The 23,666-nt window shown below is 44.1% G+C and overlaps 1 protein-coding gene across 1 annotated transcript; it reads left to right on the top strand.

Moving 5' to 3' along the window:
• The first annotated feature begins 14,149 nt into the window (after positions 1-14,149).
• Positions 14,150-21,490, top strand: LOC121274466 (immunoglobulin kappa light chain-like). Its single transcript, XM_041181807.1, has 4 exons — positions 14,150-14,359; positions 14,462-14,767; positions 17,251-17,309; positions 21,392-21,490. Exons 1-4 carry the CDS (start codon positions 14,161-14,163, stop codon positions 21,488-21,490), a joined length of 663 nt encoding a protein of 220 aa, XP_041037741.1. The 5' UTR covers positions 14,150-14,160.
• Positions 21,491-23,666: the final 2,176 nt, after the last annotated feature.

Genomic DNA, 23,666 nt, shown 5'->3' with positions numbered 1-23,666 from the left:
CACCTCATTCTTATATTTACAACCAAAAGTGCGTGTTTGATATTTTTTGTCTGTATGTAGTTTGAGTTTGTAAGGAATATTTCTCCAGGTATTAGAAGGCATTAGGAGTCTATAATGATGACCTTCATTTGCACCCCAAGAGCTACTACCCCTCTAACTGGAACCTCATTGTCACCAACAAAAGAAGCATTCGTTAAGGATTAGGAGGTAATGTCTTCGTCAGATTCTTTTTGCCAAGAATGGATTTTGCTCTATTGAAAACGTCGCCAATAAGAATGCGGGAGAGAATGGATAACTCAAATGGATTCTAGCAACTTTCCAAAGAGACCCACTGATGTCGAAAGCACTAATTTAACTTTCAGTGTGAGGCATCGGGCACTATCAACCAGCAACTAAACAATCTTATACTAGAGTTGTTATGAGAGTTAAAGTTACTTTGGGTGGAGACAGATACAATTCCCTCATGAGTGTTGAGCGTGTCGGTGTGTGTATGTGTGTGTCTGGGGTGGGGTGTGTGGGAGGCCTGGAGTCCAGACCAAGGGGTCATTGTCTTCAAATTATAACCAGGCCACCCAGGGGTGATGTCCAGAAACAATCTGTCCCCCCAAGAAATGGCTGATGGGGCATTTAGTTGCAGTGCGTTACTGAAAACATGATGCGCTGTAAGGTCTCAGGCACGTGATGACCTCTGCAATTATTGGGTAATAGATGATTAACACAGATTATGTTAAGAAATCTCACCCTCCACAGGCCCCTTCACCTTGAGCTCTGTCAGTCTACTGTATACTATCGTAATCACTCTCTCTCTCTCTTTCTCTCTCTCTCTGTCACACACTTACAGGCAGGCATTCATCATTCGGAGCCTCACTCAGATGTACATGCACATTCTCCTGTTTGAGTGAATTACTAACACTTGCGATTACACAGGGCACAGTGACCCTCTCTATATCCTTCAAGAATCACTGTATCTGCTTCTCCACGTTGGGTTGGTGCACAAGCACATGTATTTATGCAGCGATACAGAACCAGTTCGGAACAGAGAGCAAGGAGGTAAAGCAATCAGTGAAAAAACTGAAGAGCCTCTTTTCCTTATTATGTCGATTTCATTTAAATAAAATAAACTAAGACATCACGCCAGGATGGCGGTCACGTGCTCCGTCAGAGTTGGGCGGGTGGGGAGGGGCGGTGGTGGCGGGGCAAGAGTTCGACAAAGAGCAAGCTCCGCTCTCGGGGGGAGGCAAGAGGTGACGCCTGGAAGACCAGAGAAGGAGGAGGCCTTGAAGAGAGTGAGAGCGGCCTCCTGTGGACAGGACGCGAAAGGGCAACAGCCACGCCACTGTGACAGGGTCCGCGCTGAAGAATTTTAAACTGTCATGGATTTATTATTCTTCTGTTGAAATAATGGGCGCTCCTTTGGAGGCCTGCTAGCATTTCCGGACTCCTTCAAATGCTGAAAAATCCCATCTTTCTTCGTTCTTAATCTTCCTCTTTATGCGGCCTCACAAGTTTGTGCATGCAAATTTCATCCTCCCCTCTCCCTCCCCCCACCTCTCCTTACAATCATTTGCTGGGACATAAATTTGCACATTTCAGTCTGGCCGCTCTGTGCCCTCTTTTAGCATGAAAACGCTTTGCTTTTGAAAATAAAGGCAGACTTGCATTACTGTAGCACCTTCCACGCACTCAGGTCACCCCATAGCCATTTGAGGTCAGTTAAGGAAATTTTTGAAAAGCCGTCTCCGTTGAAATGTAGGAGCCGCAGCAGCCAATTCGCGCACAGTAAGCTCCCACAGCCAGCAATGAGAAAATGAACATATTTGATTGAGAGGTAAACATTGGCCCTAGAGCACAGTGGAGGACGTCACCCCCGGATACTCTTCTTCCAATGGAGGCTGTGGGGTCTTTTGAATTCACCTGAGATGGCTGACTGGCCCTCGATTTAACATCTCGTCCGAGAGACAGCTCCTCAGACAGTGCCCGTCTCCTTCAGAACTGACAATGGGGGATCAGCCGCTGGACAGGGACATTGACCCCCAAGTTTCTGATGCAGAGGTGAGGCAGCTACGCTCTGAGCCGAAAGTCACATCTGGTCTGGAATTTGTGGGTCAGGGTTTATCAGTTTAAATGGGTGATAACCCTGAACACTTTGATGCCCTTAACGTCAATTTCTAGGAGTGATGTTGAGTTTGATTGATGGTGAATTCTGGGAAAGATCTGATCAATTTCCGGCTCTATGTTGAAGGTGAGAAAGAATGAAAATTGAGAGAGTATATAACGGCGGAATGAGCCATTCATGCCGGATACAGAATATCTTCCAATGTTAGACGTCTTAATTTTTAAATATTTATTCATAGGATATGGGCATGGCTGAAAAGGCAAACATTTGTTTGCCATTCCTAATTGCACTTTAGAAGCCGCCTTCTTGAACCAGGACAGTCCCTGTGGTGAAGTTGCTCTACAAATCTATTAGATCCAGAGTTCCAGGATTTTGACTGATAGACGAAGGAGGGAATATGTCCATGTCTGGATATTGTGCAACTTACAGATCGTGGTGCCCCCTGATTGTTGGAGATCAGTCCTCTCAGTTCCCGGGCATCATATCATGAGTTCCTCAAGAGGACGTGCTAGGCCTAACGATCATAATCTGCTTCATCAATGACCTTCCTTCCATCATAAGGTCAAAAGTGGGGGTGTTCGCTGATGACTGCACAATGTTCAGCACCATTTATGACTCTACAGTTACTGAAGCAGTCCACGTCCAAATGCAGCAAAGCCTGGACAATATCCAGGCTTGGCCTGGCAACTGGCAATTAACAATCGTGCCACAGATGTGCCAGTCAATGACCACCTGTAACAAGGGAAAATCTACCCATCGGCCCTTGACATTCAATGGCATTACCGTAGCTGAATGACGACTATCAACATCCTGGGAGTTACCACTCAGCAGAAACTGACCTGGAGTAACTATGTACATACTATGGCTCCGAGTGCAGGTCAGAAGCTAGGAATCGTGCAGGGAAGAATTCAGCTCCTGACTCCTCAAACCCTGTCCAGCAATGCAAAGTGATAGGGCAGGTTGAGAGGGTTGATTTCTACTGCTTGGGGAATCTAGGGCTAGGGGAACAGTCTAAAGTCTAACAGTTGTCCATAACTCTTACAAGAGTCAAAATAAGAAACACTCCTGCACACAATGATGGTAGAATTTTGGATTGGCTTCACCAAACTAACTCTCCCAAACTGTAATCTCTTCCTGTTCCAAAATCCTCTGATAAAGTGTCCGTCTAATTCTCTCTTCTTAAGGTTCCCCCATTTTCATTATGCAACCCCTGAAAGGAGACAATGTCAAGAAAGCTCCGCTTGATAGCAGTGTTGATGATCCATTCTAGCTCTTACTGATGATCGAGAGTAGACTGATGGGGTGGCAATTGGTCGGGTTGGATTTGTCCTAATTTTTGTGCGCAGTATATTTGCTGTGGTCTCTTTGGCAAACAGACCACAAGAGAGGCTCAAGTACAGGTTATGAGCGTTTATTCAATCAATTGCAAGCAGAGGCCCAGCTCAAGCAGCTTGAGGTAGCACTCTGCTAATTTACAAGTGCTCAGCATATTTATATATTATTGGTCACGTAAAAGAACATATTTCAGATTCCAATATCGTCAACATATAGGTTTACATTAAACAGACATCTCTGGTAACAGGTACATGCATCATATGTCCCTATTTTCACCCAGGCAGAGACATTTCCTCCTATCTAAACGAGGACCATCTGTTCTTTCCCTACCTGTTCGAAACAGGTTCGACCTTAATTGTTTTTCAACTCAAATCTCCAGTCTGACTCCTAGGACACCTAATCTATCTTATTTGCATTGTTCTATGTCCAGCCAGGATCCCAGGACCTTGCTGATGATCACAGACACTGAGGGTGTACAAGGTTCATATGGTGGTTTTGAACTGTTTATGCACTTGCAGGCACTGGCCGCTTGGAGATTTAAACAGGATCATTCCCTTACAGTAGATTCTTACTGGAATGTTAATTCTTTTCATGTACCTGGACAACTTTCCACATTGTCGGGTAAACGTTAATGTTGTCATTGTACCGGAACAGCTTGGTGAGAGGCGTGGCAATTTTAGCGGCACAAGCCGTCACTACTATTGCCGAAATATTGTCAGGGCCCATAGCCTTTGCAGGAAACGTCTTGGCACCTTTCTGTTCGTGCACATTCGTCTCTCCTTATGCATCATTCTTTACACCTGCATCACAGCACAACACAGTCTCTCCCTCCGCTCTCTCTCTTTAGATCTCCCGCTCTCTATTTCTTCATCCATCCCCCCTCTCTCTCTCTCTCTCGCACACACACACGCACACACACACACACACACATGACATACCCTTCTCTGCCCCTCGGTATTTCTGCTTTGCCATTACTCTCCCTGGGTTATATCTACTTTTGCTTTCTCTGTTAGTCTCAGTTCTGTCTTTCTCCCTGTATTTCTCGGCTCTCTGCCCCCACTCACTGGGGGAGATTTCGATTTAGTACCATGGTGTTTTATAGCTGATAAATGTACTGTCATCCTTCTGTTTTCCATTTCTCCCGAATTTTATTGCCAGTTAGTGGTAAGAATAGTGGAGAGAGGTGGCTATAAGCGGATGGTTCACAAGCACCCGGTTTGCAGGATTGAACCGAGTCAAGATCCAGCCCAGTGCTCAGTGTGGGGGGAAATTAATTATTAATGTTTAAAATGAGGACGATTTTGTCCTTAAGATTTGAAATGATGCATTTCGAACAGGGACTAACTCATGATGTGAATGTGAATGTCTTTTTAAACTAAGCTCAGAGATGGACTGACAGCGGTGGGGTTGTAGGGGAGGACATAAGGAATAGTAATTGTGAATCTAAATGGGGAGGAGGCGGATCAAACCGGGGTCTGTTCACATGGAAATGGTGAATCAGACAGGGTTGTATTTGGAGAGTCGGGGAATCAGACAAGGGTCTGTTCACAGGGTGCTGGGATCAGACAGAGATCTGTTCACATGGAGGGGGTATCAAGAAGGGATCAATTCATCGGGTGGTGGAACCAGACCGGGACCTGTTCACATGGAGGGGGATCAGACAGATCAGATCACACGGAAGGGTAATCATACGGGACCTATTCACATGAGGGCATCAGGCAGATACTTGTTCATATGGTGGTAGCAAATCAGGCAGTCTGTTCACAGGGTCAGAGATCAAGACAGTTGTTCAGTTCACAGGGAGGGGGATTTCACATGGGTATCTGTTCATAGGGCAGTGGAAAAGCAGGCAGGTGACTGTTCACAGGGAGCAGAGTCATCCAGGGTAATTTCACTTGCTAAACAATCAGCAGTCTCTCCTTCTTCTTGCTTCGCCTGATATTGGTGTTCTTGTGATTGTCCTGATGAGTGCAAGACGAAAAGCTTCAAGAAAATGTCTTTTTTCAGCGATACTCAAGTTCTGTGCTGTCTTCAGTCTCTTCCAGTACAGTGTGTGGCACTCTGTCATACTTCAATAAACACACAGCATCATCAGATTTGCAGTTCTCGTTTGATATCAAACATCCTCTGCTGCCTTGTGTTACAGAGGTCAGTTAGACAGCAGTGCGGAACATGAGCAGAAGCACTCCCAGGTAATTTGCTTGCATTAAGCAAGTGTTAGCGCTACTCAGCTTGCAACTTTGAAAAAAATGGCTTTCGACTTTTATTTTTGCTTTTGATTTTCACTTGCCTAACGCCCACTCAAACTATAATTTGTGCTAGCAGCTCAGATATTTAAGGACTCTCTCTGCTTCACACTAACTCACCTTACTAATATTGCTCTTTTTAAAAAATCCCTTGGTGAACTCCTGCAGCGCCTCCTGCAGATGGCACACACTGCTGCTACTGTGCATCGGTGGTGGAGGGAGTGAATGCTTGTGGATGTGGTGTCAATCAAGCGGGGCTGCTTTGTCCTCGATGGTGTCGAGCTCCTTGAATGTTGTTGGAGCTGCACTAATCCAGGCAAGTGTGGAGTATTCCATCAAACTCCTGACTTGTGCCTTGCAGAAGGTGAACAGGCTTTGGGGAGTGTGAAGTGCACCTGGACACAGCATAAGGTTAAATGCGGTTGTGAGATCCTTCTCAGGTTTGTTCTGCGCTCTGAAATTGGCTGTTCTTTTTGCAGCTAATGTTAAATCAGAAGACAAAGCGAGGTCCCAGTGGAAAGTTGTCCCCTGATTACCAATGGCTTCAATTTTCTCGAGCCACAGTCGTAAAATGCGGCCTTGATGCCAAGGGCAGTCACTCTCACCTCATCTCGGGAATTCAACCCTTTCTTCCAATGTTTGACCCACGGCTGTAATGTACGAAACGTCTGAACTCCCGAGGTGAGCTGAGGGTGACCTGAAGCGGGACCCGGATTCGAAGCCCACCACGGCAGATGGTGAAATTTGAGCTCAATAAAAATCTGGAATTAAAAGTCTGATGATGACCATGAAACCATTGCCAATTGCACTAAAAACCCATCTGGTTCACTAATGTCCTTTAGGTAAGGAAACCTGCAGTCATTGCTTGGTCTGGCCTACGTGTGACTCTAGACCCAATGCAATGTGGTTGACTCTTGAATGTTCTCAGAATAAGGACAATTAGGGATAGGCAATAAATTCTGGTCTAGTCCGTGTTCCCCAGATCCTATGAACAAATAAAACAAATTGGTACTCCTCAGATACTGAAGCAGTCCATGCTGAAATGTAACGAGTCCTCGGCAATATCCAGGCCAGGGCGGAGAAGTGGAAAGTAACATTCGCTCCACACAAGTGGCATGTAATGGTGATCTCCAACACTGGAGAATCTAACCATCGTCCCTTGACGTTCAATGGCAATAATATAACTGAATCCCTCACTTTCAACATCCTGGCGGTTACCATTGACCAGGAACATAACTGGGATAGCCAGATAAATACTGTGGCTACAAGATGAGATCGGAGGCTGGGGATCCTGCGACGAATAACTCACCTCATGACTCCCCAAAGCCTGTCTGCCATCTACAAGGAACAAGTCAGGAGTGCGATGGAATACCCTCCACACACCTGGATGAGTGCAGCTCCAACAACAGTCAAGAAGCTTGACACTATCCAGGGCAAAGCAACCCATTTTGATTGGCAATCCATTCGGAAATATTCACTCCCTCCAGCACCAATGCGCAGTAATAGCAACGTGTAAAATATAGAAGATGCACTGCAGGAATTCACCAAGTCTCCTTATAAAGCACCTCCAAAATTCCCCGGCACTACCATCTAGAAGGGCAGGGGTAGCAGGTTGATGGGAACAACACCAACTGGAATTTCCCCTCCAAATCACTCACCATACTAACTTGGAAATATATCACCGTTCCATTACTATCGCTGGGTCAAAGTCCTGGGACTCTTTTCCTAACAGCACTTTGGGTACACCTACACCACAGGGACTGCAGCAGTTCAAGAAGGCAGCTCACCACCACCTTCTCAAGGGCAACCAGGGATGGTTGGCCCAGCCAGCGAATCCCGCATCTCATGAATCAAAAAGAAATCCCATTGCCGATCTCTAAATGTCCCTGCTGGGTGCTGTCAAAATCACACACTCACCCAGTCATACACACGCTCACAAAAAAACTCTGTCTCTCTCACCCACATGGCCTCACACACGTCAGATCTCAAACCAGCTTATATTTCACCTCATTTCTATTTTTCCTTAGTTCTGTTGAAGAGTCATATGGACCCGAAACGTTAACTGTGTTCCTCTGCGCCGATGCTGTCAGACCTGCTGAGTTTTTCCAGCTATTTTTGTTTTTGTGTTGCCTAAGTGTCTGTTTGAGAGCGTGCGTGGTGGAGGGGGGTGGGGGTGAAGGGGTGGGGGTGGGGGCGTGCCGGTGGCGCCGGGACAGGTAGAGCCAGATAGAGGGCCAGTGATAGGTGGAGATTGCCAAAAGATGTCATCGACACGAGGACAAAGAGGTGTTGACGGTGGTGATATTATCTTTGAAATGTGCTAATGGTGACATTAAGGGTAGAAAGCAGGACAAGCAAGGTACAGATAGCCCTAGTGGGGTGGGGTGGAGGGAAGGGATCGAAATAGGCTAAAAGGTACAGATCACTCTTAGGCGACATCTTGGGTCTCAGTACTAGTAGAGCTAATTCTACTTTAAACCCTCCTCTGCAGTCTCTTGCTCATCTTGCATTCACTTCAATCTACTGGAAACTAACAGTTGGAACCTGTAAGCATTTGGAAGATATTTACGGATGGCTCCAGGTTATCTTTAATTTGGAACCTTTATCTAATCTGTCCCCTTGAGGTGTTGTTTCACAGAGTTGCCCCTGAGAATATCAGTTGTGTTTCCTTCTTGATGAGAACTGTTGAATCCTGTGAATTCCCTTCGCAGATAATCACGCTCCCAAACAATAGATGGTCTTTTACTGACTTATTAAGTGCAGTAACACAGACTAAACTGTTCAGCAATAATTGAATAACTTCACTAAGGGCCATTAAGTTACAAAGTGAGAGATAATTATTAAAGTGTATAATAAGAACAATTGATTCTATAGGCTCAGGTTAATAAACCATTTTTAACAACAATCAGGTCACCAAGACCGTTACAATGCGAGGGAAGAGCAGATGTTAATTTCCAGAGGAACTGAATTGAAAGGCACAGAAAATCAAACTTACTTTCTACTACTCTGTATCTCAGAAGAAGGGTCATACAGACTCGAAACGTTAACTCTATCTTTCTCTCCACAGATGCTGTCAGGACTGCCGAGCTTTTCCAGTATTTTTTGCTTTCCTTTCAGATTTCCAGCATCCGCAGTATTTTGCTTTTAAACTTAAATATAACCTTGCTCAGATCACACTCACCATACTCTTGGCAGTGTGTAATAATGGCTTTTAAGGAAAGGAATAGGAAGGTCTACAATCAACGCTGGGAGATTAGGAGGCGGAGATTCAGAGTTAAAGGATTGAAAGAAGCTGAGAGCAGAAAGGAGGCAAATTTCAAACTCACGGCGCAGTATCATGGACTGAAAAGAGATAGACACACACACATAGACTGCTTCATCTTTATTAGATTCCCCGTAGCTGGGCTCTCTCTGTATCACACATACACAACACACACACACACACACACACACACACACATAAATAAACATCCACACACACACACACACAAACGCACACATACTCAAACGGATTTCCCAACGCACCCACATCTTTTCGGTCCCAATTTGGCCTCCGTTGGATACTGTCAGAATCACACACCCGGTAATCGCGACCAATAAACCATCAGATGGTTACTGCCAGAATCTAGCACACTAACACGCACACACATTTTTTTCGAAAATGCCCTCTGCTCGATATTGTCAGAATCACACACACACATTTTTTCGAATGTGTCCCTTGCTGGATAGTGTCCGAATCACACACACGCACACACTGACATGCACACACAAACATTTTTTCGAATATGCCCTCTGCTGGATAGTGACAGAATCACACACACACAAACACACGCACATACACACACGAACGCGCACACACACATATATATTTTTACGATTATGCCCTCTGCTGAATAGTGTCAGAATCACACGCACACAATCTCACCATATATATATGTGTATATATATATATATATATATATATATATATATACCCATAATTTTCTTTTTTTGTCCTGGGGGTGTTTTATTCGGAGACGGCAGTTTCTTCGGAACTAATGAATTACTCTCAACTGATTCTTTGAATCCATTGAACACAAACAGCAATCTGATCGGATAAATTCCACTAACCAAACACACTCACTCAAATGCAGCTCACCCAACAGGGCAAAAGCCAGCACAACCGTCTTGTTGGTGAAACTGTCAGAACAGAGATACCGATTAATTTGCACCAAATGATAATGATGTGCACGATCTGAATTCATGTCACTTGCTCTATTAGCCTCAACCAATAGTGTGGGTCCATTCTGGAGCGGTACATAGCCAACCTGATCAGCACAGTAGTAGGAACCCGAGTCATGCACCTGGACTTTGCGAATTTCCAGTATCAATTGATGTTTGCTGTTGCCTTTTTTGGAAATAAACTTACAATCGGCGCACTAACAGGGACGGATATCGATTAGTATCTGGCCTTCACCCACAGGTATTTTGACCAGAAATTGCAAGACACTAATCCTTCTTCATAAATGCAGTGACAGGTTATTGGAACCGTCTTGCCGACTTCAGCTGCAAAATTGAAGGGGCTCTGAGGCAGAGAGTGCTCGGATTCTGCAACCAGACTGATTATTGTTACATTGCCATTGAGAGACAGGAAGCAGCCGCTTTGAAGCACGTGGCCTGTAATTTAAGAAAGTCACGTCATTGCCTTTAATTATTCTTGGTTAGATTAATTTTCCAATTTGCGTTTTCTTCACTTTACAGAGGGAATCAGTAAATAAACTCACATTATCAGATTAAGTTCCTTTACCTAATCGCTGGGTCAAATTTTGAGCTGGATAAACACTTTTTCTGACTTATTCCTGTTTAAAATTCTCATCCGCCTCTTACTCATCATAAACCCACAGGACTTGGAAAATGAGCGTCAGAGATAACGATTCCTCAGCATCCTGACGAGGTGAGCTTTCAATTTGTTACTGCAGGCGCAGTGATCACTGACTGATCTGAGCTCAGACCCAATGAGCTACTTCACTTTCTGATGTTGTGGAAACTGCGATGAGCTTTGTTATTGAAAGTATGACACCATATTAGGTGCCGCTCCTTGTGAATGCCACGTGCATTTGACTTACTGTGAGCCACAGCGGTCAAAAAGCAGAATGCTTATAAAGAGCTTTATTGCATTGTCATTCAGATAGGTAGTAACAGAAAACTACCTGTATGGGTAGATGTTCAATATTGCAGTTAAAGATTGATTCATTCTCGGGGTAATCCTCACTTGGAAGGCCAGCATCTATTAACCATCTAGAATTGCCTATTGAGAAGGTGATGTTGAGCTAACTTCTTAAAGTACTGCCGTCCATGTGGTGTAGGAACACTAAAGTGCTGTTAGCGAGAGAGTTCCAGGATATGGACCAAGTGCCAGTTAATGAACTGTGGTTCATTCCAGGTCTGGATGGCGTGTGACTTGGAGGGGAGCTTGCACTTGTTGGTGATCCATGTATCTGCTTGCCCTTGTACTTCTAGGTTGTAGAGGTCGCAGCTTAAGAATGTGAACGCCAGGAAATTAGCAAGTTATGTCACAGTGTTCAACATAATTTATTCTGCAGACCGGTTGTAAAGGTTCTTGACGCAAGCTTGATAAACACAGAGACTGGAAAATATTGAATCCGACTTCTGTACATTGATTTGAATTTTAAGTACAAGTTATTCGTTCTGCAAAATACAAGTTGCACACAGACATGGAGTGGAATTCGAATGGAACAATACGTTCTTGCTTTGCACTTATCGAGAATCAATTGCAAGATTTTCTTTCCACTTCAGTTCTACTCCTTAACATTGCCGTGCACTGTCGTCCTTTCTGTTAAGCCTCATCTATGATATAAAATGGTAATGGAGATTAGCCTCAATTCAGTGTTCTAAGCTCAATGTAGAATGGAATTGATAAATGTTTTGATTGATTGACCCCGTGAAGAGTTTCAAACAATAATGCATGGTTCACTTTAAATCTTAATCTAAGTGCGACTACAGCAGGTCAATGGAAAATTCACTGCACAGTTATACCTTTGAAATAACTGTTAAGCTTATTTGATGTTAAAATTTACAATGTTACAAAGATGTTACAGCACACACCGAATCTCCACGCTTGAGTTTATGCACCACACAGGCCTCCTCCCAGTCCCTCTTCATCTCAGCCCAACAGCTTATTCATTTCTTCCTTTCTCACGCATATATTTATCCAGCTTCACGCTTAAACACACCTCTACAAAGCCTCAACCACTTCCTTTGGGAGTGGGTTCCGCATTCTCCCTCCTTTCTGGGTGAAGGAATTTCTTCTGAATTCTGGACTAGATTTATCTGATATTGATGACCCTTAGTTACAGAGGACCGTTGGAACACAGGAGCAGGATTAGGTCATTTTGCGTTTTGAGCCTGCTCCACCATTCAGTACCATCATGGTCGATCTGGTTGTGGTCTCAAGTTCAGTTCCCCATCTGCCACATATAGGCCTTGAGTCCCTTGCCGAAGAAAATTCTGTCCATCACGGTCTTGAATAAGTTCAAACGCACAGGCGACACTACTTTGTGGGGAAGATAATTCCACAAACCAATGACCATTTGGGTGACAAAAAAATCTCCTCATCTCTCTCTTAAAATGGAGGCCTTCATCTTTGAAATATGTCCCCTAGCTTTGTGCACAACAGGAAACATCCTCCGACAATCCGCGCTGTCAAGCCCATAAGGAAGATATACCTTTCAATAGGATCACCTTTCATTCCTCTAAACCCCAATGGGAATTCCTGAATTCCGTGGAATTCCCGGTTGGACTTATTGATGACCAATATTTTGGAAATCCTGCCGAAGTAGAGCCATCTTCCCTTCGCCTGTCTAAATGAAGCATTTCATATTTTTAAAGGCTTCGATCGAGTCACCCCTCAATCTCCCCCTTTTATACGAGTAAAGAGTCCCTGCCTGTTTATTTTCCCTGATAGTTATAAGCTCTCCGTATTAGAGTCATCCTTGTTAAATATTAAATGTACCTTTTGAACTGTCTCTGTAATAGGATATGCAGAGCTGTGTTCTGTATTCCAAGTGTGGTCTAACTAATGTGAATACATACCTGCTGTATTTTGTAAAACAAATGAGTGCGTGACAGCATTTGAACCTGCAATAAACAGGAAAACCGCAGAGAGCTGTCTACCTCGGCATCATTTTCCAACCCCTGTCTTGTATCTATGAATAAACACAGAACGCCATTCAGTCTGTAAATTTCACACCTCCTTCACGCCGAGAGATCTGGAGCGAGTTCGCAATGAGATTCGGATTGGGGGCTCAGAGTCTGACTGTATGAAGTCCCGGACAATGAACTTCCTCGGCGTATGTGCATTGTCCCATCTCTTGCAGGGTGAGATATCCTAACATGTTCAGATAGAGTGGAGAAGGGATTGGATAGAGTAAATAAGGAGAAACAGTTTCCACTGGCAGGAGGGTCGGTAACCAGAGGGACACAGATTGAAGCGAATCGGCAATAGAACCAGAGGGGCAGATGAGATTCTATGTTAACTAAGCGAGTTGTTGTGATCTGGAAGGCGCTGCCTGAGAAAGCGGTAGAAGCAGATTCAATCGGAACTTTCAAAAGGGAAGTTGGATAAATACTTGAAAGGGAAACAGGTGCACAGGTATGCTGGAAGGAGAGGGTTGAGAGCGGGGGCTAACTGGATAGATAGGGCCGAATGACCTTTGCCTGCGCTGTGCGGTTCTGTAAGATGTAATTCCGTTTTCAAGTCCGATGTCAAAATAGAGCGAATATAGTCAACAACGTGGGAAATGTTTATTCATCAGGAACAATAAATGGAATTAATCCGAAATGGATCCTCTTTTGGAATGAAAGATGTGAGTCGGCTCCATTGAAATTATTGGCAATTGAGAAGAGCACAGAGTTTCGAGTAGATTATTAAAGTGAGTTATAATCTCTGCAACAAAATAAAATGCTCAAAGTCAGCCGAGAAGAAGAGGGATGAGAGAAAAATAAAACAGTCGGAACATTTCGCTTTCAATCAGCCCTTTTAAGTTAATAACTTCACACAGTTCTCATTTGTGTACCCCAGTGATTAAATTAGATTTACGGGTGAGTGGACTCGTACTGTGCCCTTGGAAAGACGGGTAAGCTGTCGCAAACAACCGATTCCGTGCGACTTTTCGATCTGGAGTCTTTTTAGAAAAGGATTTTGCTTCCTCCATATCGTGGTGCCGTCGCCAGAGTCCGACTTCAGGAGCGAGGGTGTGCGGGTGCGGGGTGACGGGCTGCTCCCTAATCTGTGGTAACTCCTGTTTTTTTCTCTTTTTCTCAGTTATTCTGTCTCAGCCTGTCTTGCCCCAGTCTCCGCCGGTTCAGATACTCCCAGCGGGCAGTCGTGCTGAACTGAGCTGCCACACGGAGAGCTCATTAGCTGATTACGCCTTCTGGTACAAAGAGTTGGGGCGAAACGACATGAAGCTGATTTACACAGCGGGCAAGTACCTCCCAGCAGAGGGGAGGTTTTCCAGCGAGATTTCTGACAAAGCGGGTAACTATTCACTGCTCATTGCGGATACCCGGAGAAATGATTCTGGAATGTATTACTGTGCAATCCGCAATTACCAGAACAGGGCCTTAATATTCGGTAATGGCTCCCAGTTAGTGATTACAGGTAAATTTCATCAATATTCCTTTGCATTGCGTATTTCTACAGCAATTAAAATTGTCTGGTTTCAGCTGTTAATGGGGTTTCTGTTTCATTTGCTAAATTTAGAGGGCTCCCCGACCATATTCCTCCTCACCCCGCCGGAGGATGAGATTGCTTCGATGGAAAGGGTCCCGTTGTTGTGTTTGATCAGAGGTTTATCCCCCGGCCCCTTTCCCGTCCGCTGGAATGTTTCCGGGTGGGATATCGAAGGACAGGCAGATTCCGGGAGAATTGAGACGGACGGGACTTACACCATCAGGAGTTACGCCACCCTCTCGGCGGAAACCTGGAGATCCGGCGCTGTCTGTACTTGCACCGTTCAAATCAACTCCAGTGAAAGTCTCCTCAGTGCAAGTGTCTCATCTCAGAGAGGTAGTTGTTAACAGTGACCGTTTACCAATCTGTTTAATGCTGATGGGAGATATTGTCAACTTTGTAGATTAGAATTGTCCATCTTTCCGTGTGTGTCCATGTATCATCATTTTATTATTGACTTTTCACGTATGTCTCAACCTTTCAGACTTTAGCTTTCTGAACGTTTTACTCTATCTGTGCTCTCTACCCCAGGGATCTATGGATGTTCAGTCACTAAGGTAGATTTTTTCACATCAAGGGAATACAGGATGTGGACACGTCGGAAATATGAAGCTGCAGTACAAGATTAGCCTTTGTCTTATTTAATGGTACACCAACTTTGAGGGACCGAATGGTCTCTTGCGCCCATTTCTTCTGTTGTTGTGTCTGGTTAGGCATATTGACACTGTTCCATGCCACTGGATGACTTGTCAGTGTGTAAAATTGAAAGGTGTGATTACATTCTCAGTGCACCAAATTGTCTCATAATGCCATTGTACAATTATCTATTCACCTCTACCTACTTTATATGCGCAATATTTCTGGCTGTCTCACTTAAACGGTCAGTTAAAAGATACCGTATTTATCTCTTTGGCTACCTGTTTATCTGTCTATCCATCTCTCTCTCCCTCTCTAACTCCCTTTCTCTCTCTCTCTCTCTGTCATTCACTATATTTCTTTCCTGGTGCCGTTTAATTTGTCTACCCCTTCTGTCTGCCTGTCCGACTCTCTCTCTGTTTCTCTCTCTCTGATCTCCTCTCTCCTTTTCCTGCCTTTCTCTGCTTCTGCATCTCTCAGTTTGTCACTTTATATCTGTCTCATTCACGGTCTCTCTTGTTTTATTTATTGATCTCTCCATTTGTCTAACTCACTCTCATGGGATTATCTTGTTCATTTCTGCCATTGTTAAATGCTGCGGTATGAGACATCGAGCCCATTTACCAATCTGCTTATCTCTCTCTTTCTATCCTCTCTCTCTCTTTCTCTCTCTCTCTGTCTTTCCCTCTCTGTCCTCGTGCACGATTCACTGAAAGCTTGTATGCAGGTACAGCAGGAAATAAGGAAGGCAAATGGAACTTTGGCAGTTATTGCTAAAGCAATAGACTGTAAAACAGGGAAGTGTTGTTGCAGCTGTGAAAGGCATTGCTGAGACCGAATCTGGAGTACTGTGCACAGTTTTGGTCCACTTACTTGAGGAAGGGTGCAGTTGCATTGGAGGCGGTTCAGAGAAGGCTCACTAGATTGATTGCAGAGATGCGGGGCTTGTCTTATGAGTAGAGATTGAGAAGTTTAGACCTACACTCGCTGGAGCTTAGAAGGATGAGAGGAGATCTAATTGAGGTACATAAGATGCTAAAAGGGACGGAGAAAGTAGACGTGGAAGGGATATTTCCCCTTTTGGGACATTCTAGAATGAGAGACCATTGCTTAAGTCTCAGGGGTGGTAGATTTAAATCAGAAATGAGGAGGAATTACTTTTCTCAAAGGGTCGTGAATCTGTGGAATTGACTACCACAGAGTACAGTGGCTTCTGGGACGCAGAATAAATTTAAGGAGGAGATAGTCAGGTTTTTAATTAATAACTGATTTAAAGGTTATGGGAAGAGGGCGGGAAATTGGAGTTGAGGCCGAAATGAGATCAATGATGATCATATTGAATGGTGGGGCAGGTTCGAGAGGCTGGATTGCGTACTCCTGTTCCTAGTTTTTATGTTCTTATTTTGGTTTGTCTCTCTCACTCTGTCTCTCTCTTCCTCGCTGCTTTTCTCTTGCCACCTGTTTCTCCCTGTCACTAGAAATCTTTCTCTCTCTCTCGCTCTCTCTCCCCCTCCCTCTGTCTGCCCTTATCTCTCTTTCATTATGGATGTCTCTATCTAATGATTTATCGTGCATTTCGATCTAGTTAATCTGTTTTGTATCATATATATGCTTTTTCGATCAGCCCCTCTCCAGCGCTCTCTATGTTACTATTTCTGTCGTTTTTAAACAGTGCTGTATAAGACCTTGCTCTATTGGCTATCCATCTCTCCACCTCTCTCTGTATTTGTCCTCTCTGTTTCGATCTCAATCTGCTTCTGTCCTGTTTCAACATTGTTATGTAAGATCCCTGCTCTATTTCAGGATGATGAAGTTGCATAAAATCAATTTCCCGTTTTTGGGTGAAATCAAACATTTTAATTGACACAATTTCTCTTGTTTAATTAATTTCAAAAACTTATTTCAAATGAAAGGATTTATTTTGCAGATTCTCCGCCCCCTACCACCTGCAGTGTCCTGCTTTCCGGGAGTTTGTTGGTGGTGGTGCTTCTCCTTCTGGGGATGATCGTTGTGGCCGGGAGAAGGAGCTGCAGGAACCGGCAAAAAGGTAGCGATTGTTGGGAGGCGCTGTAACTCCGCGGTGCCCTCACTCCATCCATTAACCAATGGGTTATTGACAGTTTCAGCTGGTTCAGTGCGAAATGTAGCCATTTACGCTCAGTTCAAATTTTACTTTCTAACAGGAAAATTGAACATTGACGAGCAACTGACAGTTTCCAGAGAACAACGAGAGAATACAGAGGTAAAAGAATGGATTACTGTCACCACAACGCGTGGATACATTTCACTGAATTCTAATCCAAGCATTACATTTCACAACTATTTTCATATAAGCCTGGAAAACTTTGCGTAGTGGGCACTACAGAATTGGTGAAACTAGGCTTCAATCCCTCGAGTGCAGAAGGTTAAGGGGTAATCTCACCGATGGTTTTATGGTAATTAAAGGATACAATAGGCTCAATGGAGAGAAGCTTTTCCATTGTGGGGTTGGGAAGCAGGGAGTCCAGAACAAGAGGAAGAACGTTAACATCAGATCAGCTCGTTCAGATGTGATAGCAGGAAGCACATCGTCACTCAAAAGCAAGTGGAAATCTGGAAATCTCTCCCCTCAAAAGTTGCTGCGGCTGTGGGATCAATTGGAAATATCAAAACCGAGATTGATAGACTTTTGTTGGGTAACATGACTAAGGATTATGGAACCAGGTTGGATAGATGGGAGTTATGATACAGATCCGCCATGATCTAAGCGAATATGCTGGAGGGGTTGAATGGCCTTCTCCTAACTCTATAATGATGGTGTTCATTATATTAATCGATTCTGTTTTGACTTTTCCTCCACAGACACATTATGCCCGCCTGGCGTTTAAGGATGATCCCAGACTCTGACTGGAGAGGAAAGAGGGGGAGAGCTCACAGTCTGTTTCCCGAAAATGACGTGTTGCAGTAAGCTTCCTCTGTTGGGCGGGAAGGTCTGAAAGTCCAACCGATGCTAACTAAGGCACATTATCGGCGCAATTTTGTGATGTCGCCCAAAGCAGGAACCTAATTACCTCCTAATGTTCGCTTTCCAAACAATGAAATATCACTTGCAGTTTCAGCCAACCTCTCCAAGTTTCTATTATCTGGTATTAGTGTTTAAATTGCATTCTGCATCTTTATTCAGTATGTCAACAAGATATCATTCAAACAGGTTTAACAATGTATCTGTGCTCCAGTTACGTACATAAAACCATTAAATAACAATGACAGCTCCATGCTTGTTTTTTTTATCATTCAGGCCAGATATGCTCAGGGTATCTCTGAGACCAATATACAAATACATTTATAGAGGGAATGTTAGAAGGACAGAAGCAGGGCTAAGGGCCAACAGGTATTGGGTGGGGATTTAGGCTACATTGTTATGAAAGCTGCAGTGATAGTGAACCCTGAGTCCTCACTGGTTGTGTCCTGGGAGGGAACAATGTTACTTTTACTCTTGAAAAAAAAATATTTACAATTCTGTGGCCCTTTTGATAATGCAGTTGAGCCCATTTTACCGACTAAAATCACTGGTTCGAAGATACTTACAGCACAGGAGGAGGTAATTCGGCCCGTCAAGCCTGTGCCTGCTTTTTGGATATGCACTTTAGTCTAATAATTCGCAAATATGAATACAATTCGCTCCTCACTTTCAAATGTCAGTCTAAAAGTAAATTTGAGGTAATGTTTCACTGAGGTGATATAATGTATTTCCATGACATCTTTTATTTCATCAACGTTAAAAAGCTGGCCTGGAATCCGGTGCAGTACTGATCAATGGATATCTGGTTTGCAGAGTGTCTTCTGAATTCTCTTCGTAGCAGATAGAAACATTCCCAAATTAATACTGACTTATCCTGCTGTAAAGACTCATTGTGCACAGATATTTCGAGAGTATTTTTAGACACTTATTACAAGGTGCATGTGGAAAAAGTCATTCTGCTAAACACAGTTCAACCATCCTTCAAGCTTCTGTCATCCTCAACCTGCAGGAAAACAACTGCTTCCTTAAAAAATATCAGAGAGCTTTGCAAGAGCTTCCGTATACTACCAACCCACAGAGCCATTCCTGGTGTTGGTCATTCTGCGTGTCATCGACCTCCAGGGATCAGTCCTCGTAATATTTTGAACTATTAATCCCAGGGGCGCATTGGAGCCATTCCGTCCCTCTGGTTGGATTTGGCATTCGATCTTGGTCATGGCTGAATTTAGGAAATTGGGATAGTGTAAGTACGTTCTCTGAGTGTTTGTGTTTTTTAATTATAGGGTACATCTTTAAGTTTAAGATTTATAGATATATTTTTTCTATTTTTCCATTAAAATGTGAAACCTGGGATCTAGTTTAATTTTTGAATGGAGGCAGCAAGACAAAAGCTGTATTTGTTTTCTGGCTCTTCTTATGACTTTTATGACTCTTGAAGAGAGCGTAAAACAATCACAAGAGTAGAAAAACGGTGTTGTTGCTGAGCAATAGGGGCGCAGGGAGGGAGTCTCACACAGACGAGCACACACATACAAACACACACGCACACACACATATACAAAGAACGCAGAGAGAGACAGAGAGAGAGTGCAGCAGTTTCAGTTCACTTGAAAGCAGCTGCCAACGAGAGGATGAAGATCAGAGATAGCAAGTTGCAAACTGAAGTTGAAACCAAGACTCCATATAAGCAGTCTACTGGGAGACGGGACTGAAGAGAACAGGTTTCCCAAAAGAACCGACAGTCCAAGCCCAAGGAGTGAGACAAAAACGGGGCAAATTCACAAGGATACGTTCCAGTTAAATGAAAGACAGGGGCCGGGTGTAAAATTGATTGGATATGCGGACATTCACATTTTACCATGCAAAGCTACCTGGCGATTCACTGAAAGAAGCTCTGCTCAAGCTGCACCTAAGCCTCATCTCCTCAGGTGTAAAAAAAGGCAGATGCCAGTGAGGGAGAAACACCATCAGGCACTCTCTCTGCTACCACCAGAGAAGGTGGTTCATGAACTGAATGATCCAATTCAGATCCAAGTTTGAGTATTCTTAAAATGAATCATTACTCTGCTCGGAGAGTATTTGACAGGAAATAGTTAATGAGTCCTTCCGAAACAAAATTAAACTGGTTTGAAATGTATAATAACGGATTCAAATATTTTAATGATGGATTTGTGAACTTTTGCCGTTTATCACACTCTGACACTGTTCACTGGTATAATTTATTCTTCAAAATAAATCAGATAGATGGTGTTATAAATGTGTTGCCCAAAATATTGTCTTAAACTTTAGACGTGGATTATTCGGCGAGTGAATGTGATTTACCCATATTGCACCGATGTTGGATACCTGGATGATTCAGGATATCACAAGATGGAGATTAATGGACAGCTGGTTTAATTGGTTTGCGTCGGGTCACGGAATTGTTGGCTCCGGTTTCGAGGTTATAACTATCAGGAAAGATTGAACAGGCCGGGTGCTCCTTTCTCTAGGAAAGTGGAGGCTGAGGGGGTGACCTCATAGAGGTCTTCAAAATTAAAAACATGTTCGATATGATAGATGTAAAGAAGGTATTCCCAATTGTGGGAGAGAGACCAGAACTAGGGACCACCAATATAAGAAAATGACCAATCAATCCAATCAGGAATGCAGGAGAACCATCTTCACTCATTCAGTATGGAGAATGTGAAACTCGCTCGCACAGGGCGTGGTCGAAGTGAATCACCGGGATGCATTTAAGGAGGAATCAACAATAACACACGAGGTGTGAGGGATAGGGGACATGTTGATATTGTGGGATGAAGGGGCGCTTGGCGGATGATCCTGTGCAGCAGAAACACCGGCACAGAGCAGAAGGCCGATTCTCCGCTGATCCACAGGAGCAGGTTTGACACAAAGAGGCAGGCGGGAAGGCAGATTGAGGGTGAAGAAGTTACTAAAATAATAGCGACACATGCTAGTTTATTTTTTAAATCTGGCGTGTTTTTGCTGCAATAGAAATAAGTTAATGTTGTCTCGGTGAATTAACCAGAACACTCGGAATGAGGGACATTTCCACTCTGCCCACGCGAATGTCATAAGCGGTAATGTTGTTGAAATCCGCACCATTGCCTTTTGTCTCCAGTTTGCACCAGCCTGGACTGTGCACCGCCTGTGACGCGTGTTTAGCACGATCTGCAGCGTGTTGCCCTTTGCAGGCAGAGCCGTGTGCGGTCTCCTAACCTGTAAACAGGAAACCCTGAGCTAAAACGTACACACGCTGATTTTTCCAGTGCGCTATTTTTAAATGTTGCACGTAATTTTCGCAAAATGTGCATTTTCACCAGGTCTTCCGAACCCGGGGCCGAGAACAGAGGCATCCGAGCGAAGAGATGGTGAAAATCTCACAGCAGCCGGCCCGGGATCGGAGACCGAGAGCTTCTTAATGCCCTGAGCATTGCTGCGTCTGTTCCCAGGTTTGTGCCTTCTTCACTCCTCATTCAGGATGGTTTAGGACTGATATAGTCAGCCAAATAGGAAATTATCCCCATGGCTATATTCTATAATATTAGCTTCATGTTGAAAAACCGAGTTATGTCCTCCTGATGCAAATTGATCACATATCAACATTCTCCAATCTATCGGATGAGATGTTCAAACGAGATCCTTTGTTTGCCTCTTTCGGATGCAAAAGGTCCGAGGGCCACTATTAGCAGAGGAACGGAGGGGGAAGGGGCGGCGGAGTTCGCCCCGTGTCCCTGGGGCCAACACTTATCCTCCAACCAACATCATTAAAAACACGAACAGGTTCATAATCACTTTGTTATTTGTGGGTCCTGATGTGCGCAGTTAAAGCTGCCGCATTTCCTACATAGCAACAGAGACTAACTTCAAAGAAACTCCTCCAGTGCCACTGATGCGCCACTTTCTCCCTCTTGTTCTTGTTATTGTTTCAAATTTAACCCTCAACGTTTGACTCAGCTAGCATTTATTAACGAGTGGATGGTCTATTATATATTTTACTGTTATAGCCGATTCGCCATGGGAAGTGTTTACTATCTCCCTGCCATAACAGAACCCATAGTGTTGGTTTTATACCTCTCAGTTAGTACATCTCAGGCAGTTTTGTGCCAGGCTCTGGAAGGTCAGAAGTGCCTACAAGGTGCATTGTGACACGGCTTAGTTGGTGGTGGTGGGGTGGGAGCTGTGGGTTTTGCTGTTGGTGTGGTGCGGGGGGCGGTCTACTGGTATTAGCAGAACCATCACAGACATCTGCAACTGGTTCCACACCTACGTCATGACAGAATGCATCTCTCGAACCAGGATATATTGGAGAGAAGCTAACCAGAATCCACACGTTATTCTCTCAATATTGCACGTGTCCAGGTCTCTGATTCGGTCATGTATTACAGTGCAGCTAAAGAGCTCAGTGGGATGTCCTTTACGTTTGGAAATGCTTCAAAGTTGCTTATCACAGGCATTAATTCCGATAGCTTAACACATTACAACATCAATAACCAGGAAGTTATGGTCGATGGTGATGGAATCTTAAGGCCTGGCCCTACAAAGTTCTCCAATAATCGATCATTTAACTCCGCCTCCAGCTGAAATTCTCTCGTTGTAAAGTATCCCTTCGATGTGTTTGGTGAAGAGTGTGGGCCTCGATTCCTTTTCCGTCCGCTGGAATATTTCCGGGTGGGGAACCGAGGGACAGCGCGATTCCAGGAAAATCGAGCCAGACGGCACTTGCACCATGAGGAGTCTCATAATTCCCTGCGCAGAAACTTGAAGCAGCAGCGCTGTCTGTACTTGCGCTGTTCCAATCAACTCCAGTGAAAATCATTCAAGTGAAAGTGTCTCAGCTCAGTGAGGTAGGTATTAACAGTTACCTTGTACATTTTATTTGCGGCCGATTTGTTACCAACAGTTATTCGGATCTCAGAACTCTCCCTTTCTATGTGTCCACGTATCATTTTCTGAGCACTTACCCTCTTCACATATATCTCATCGTTTTCGTGTTTAGCTTTCTGAATTTTTAAGTCCAACTGTGTAGTTGACATAAAAGGGTACGGAGGGAATAAAATATTTTGACATGTCAATGACTAAATACATCCCAATTTCCTATTTACTATTTTCTCTCTCGATTGCTTTAAGTCATGACCTGTTTTCCATCGAGCTTCCAGCACAGAAACAGTGCCTTCAGCCCTTTGAATCGGCGCTGGTGTTTCTGCTCCATACGAACATCCTCCAACCTCATCTTCATCTCAGCCCACCTACATATCCTTCTGTTCATTTCTCTCTCATGTCCTTATACAGCGAAACCCATCAACACATCGCAGCATGGATGACAAAGGGGAACATAACACCATGGTAGAGGGTGCCATTCAAGTGGGGCTGGGGGGGTGGAGGATGGGGGGATAAATTAGAAATCCAGCTGTAATCCGGGACAGTATAATTAGGGGAATAGATATTGTTCCCAGTAGCCAGGATCGAGAGTCCCGAAGGCTGTGTTGCCTACCTGGTGCCAGGGCTAAGGGTGTCTCATCTCATCTAATCTGGGCTGCAGCCGAATTTGGAGTGGGGTGGAAAGATGCAGTTGTCATGTACCAGCTAGGTACCAAC

The sequence above is a fragment of the Carcharodon carcharias genome (assembly GCF_017639515.1).
Source record: "Carcharodon carcharias isolate sCarCar2 chromosome 36 unlocalized genomic scaffold, sCarCar2.pri SUPER_36_unloc_9, whole genome shotgun sequence".
Classification (NCBI taxonomy): domain Eukaryota; kingdom Metazoa; phylum Chordata; class Chondrichthyes; order Lamniformes; family Lamnidae; genus Carcharodon; species Carcharodon carcharias.
This window is presented reverse-complemented; position numbering and strand designations above follow the sequence as displayed.

Coding starts and splice junctions, on each gene's coding strand:
- LOC121274466 (XM_041181807.1), top strand. CDS start 14,161: ATGAAGCTGATTTACACAGCGGGCAAGTACCTCCCAGCAGAGGGGAGG. Junction 14,360..14,461: donor CTCCCAGTTAGTGATTACAG/GTAAATTTCATC, acceptor TGCTAAATTTAG/AGGGCTCCCCGACCATATTC. Junction 17,310..21,391: donor AACAACGAGAGAATACAGAG/GTAAAAGAATGG, acceptor CATTTTCACCAG/GTCTTCCGAACCCGGGGCCG.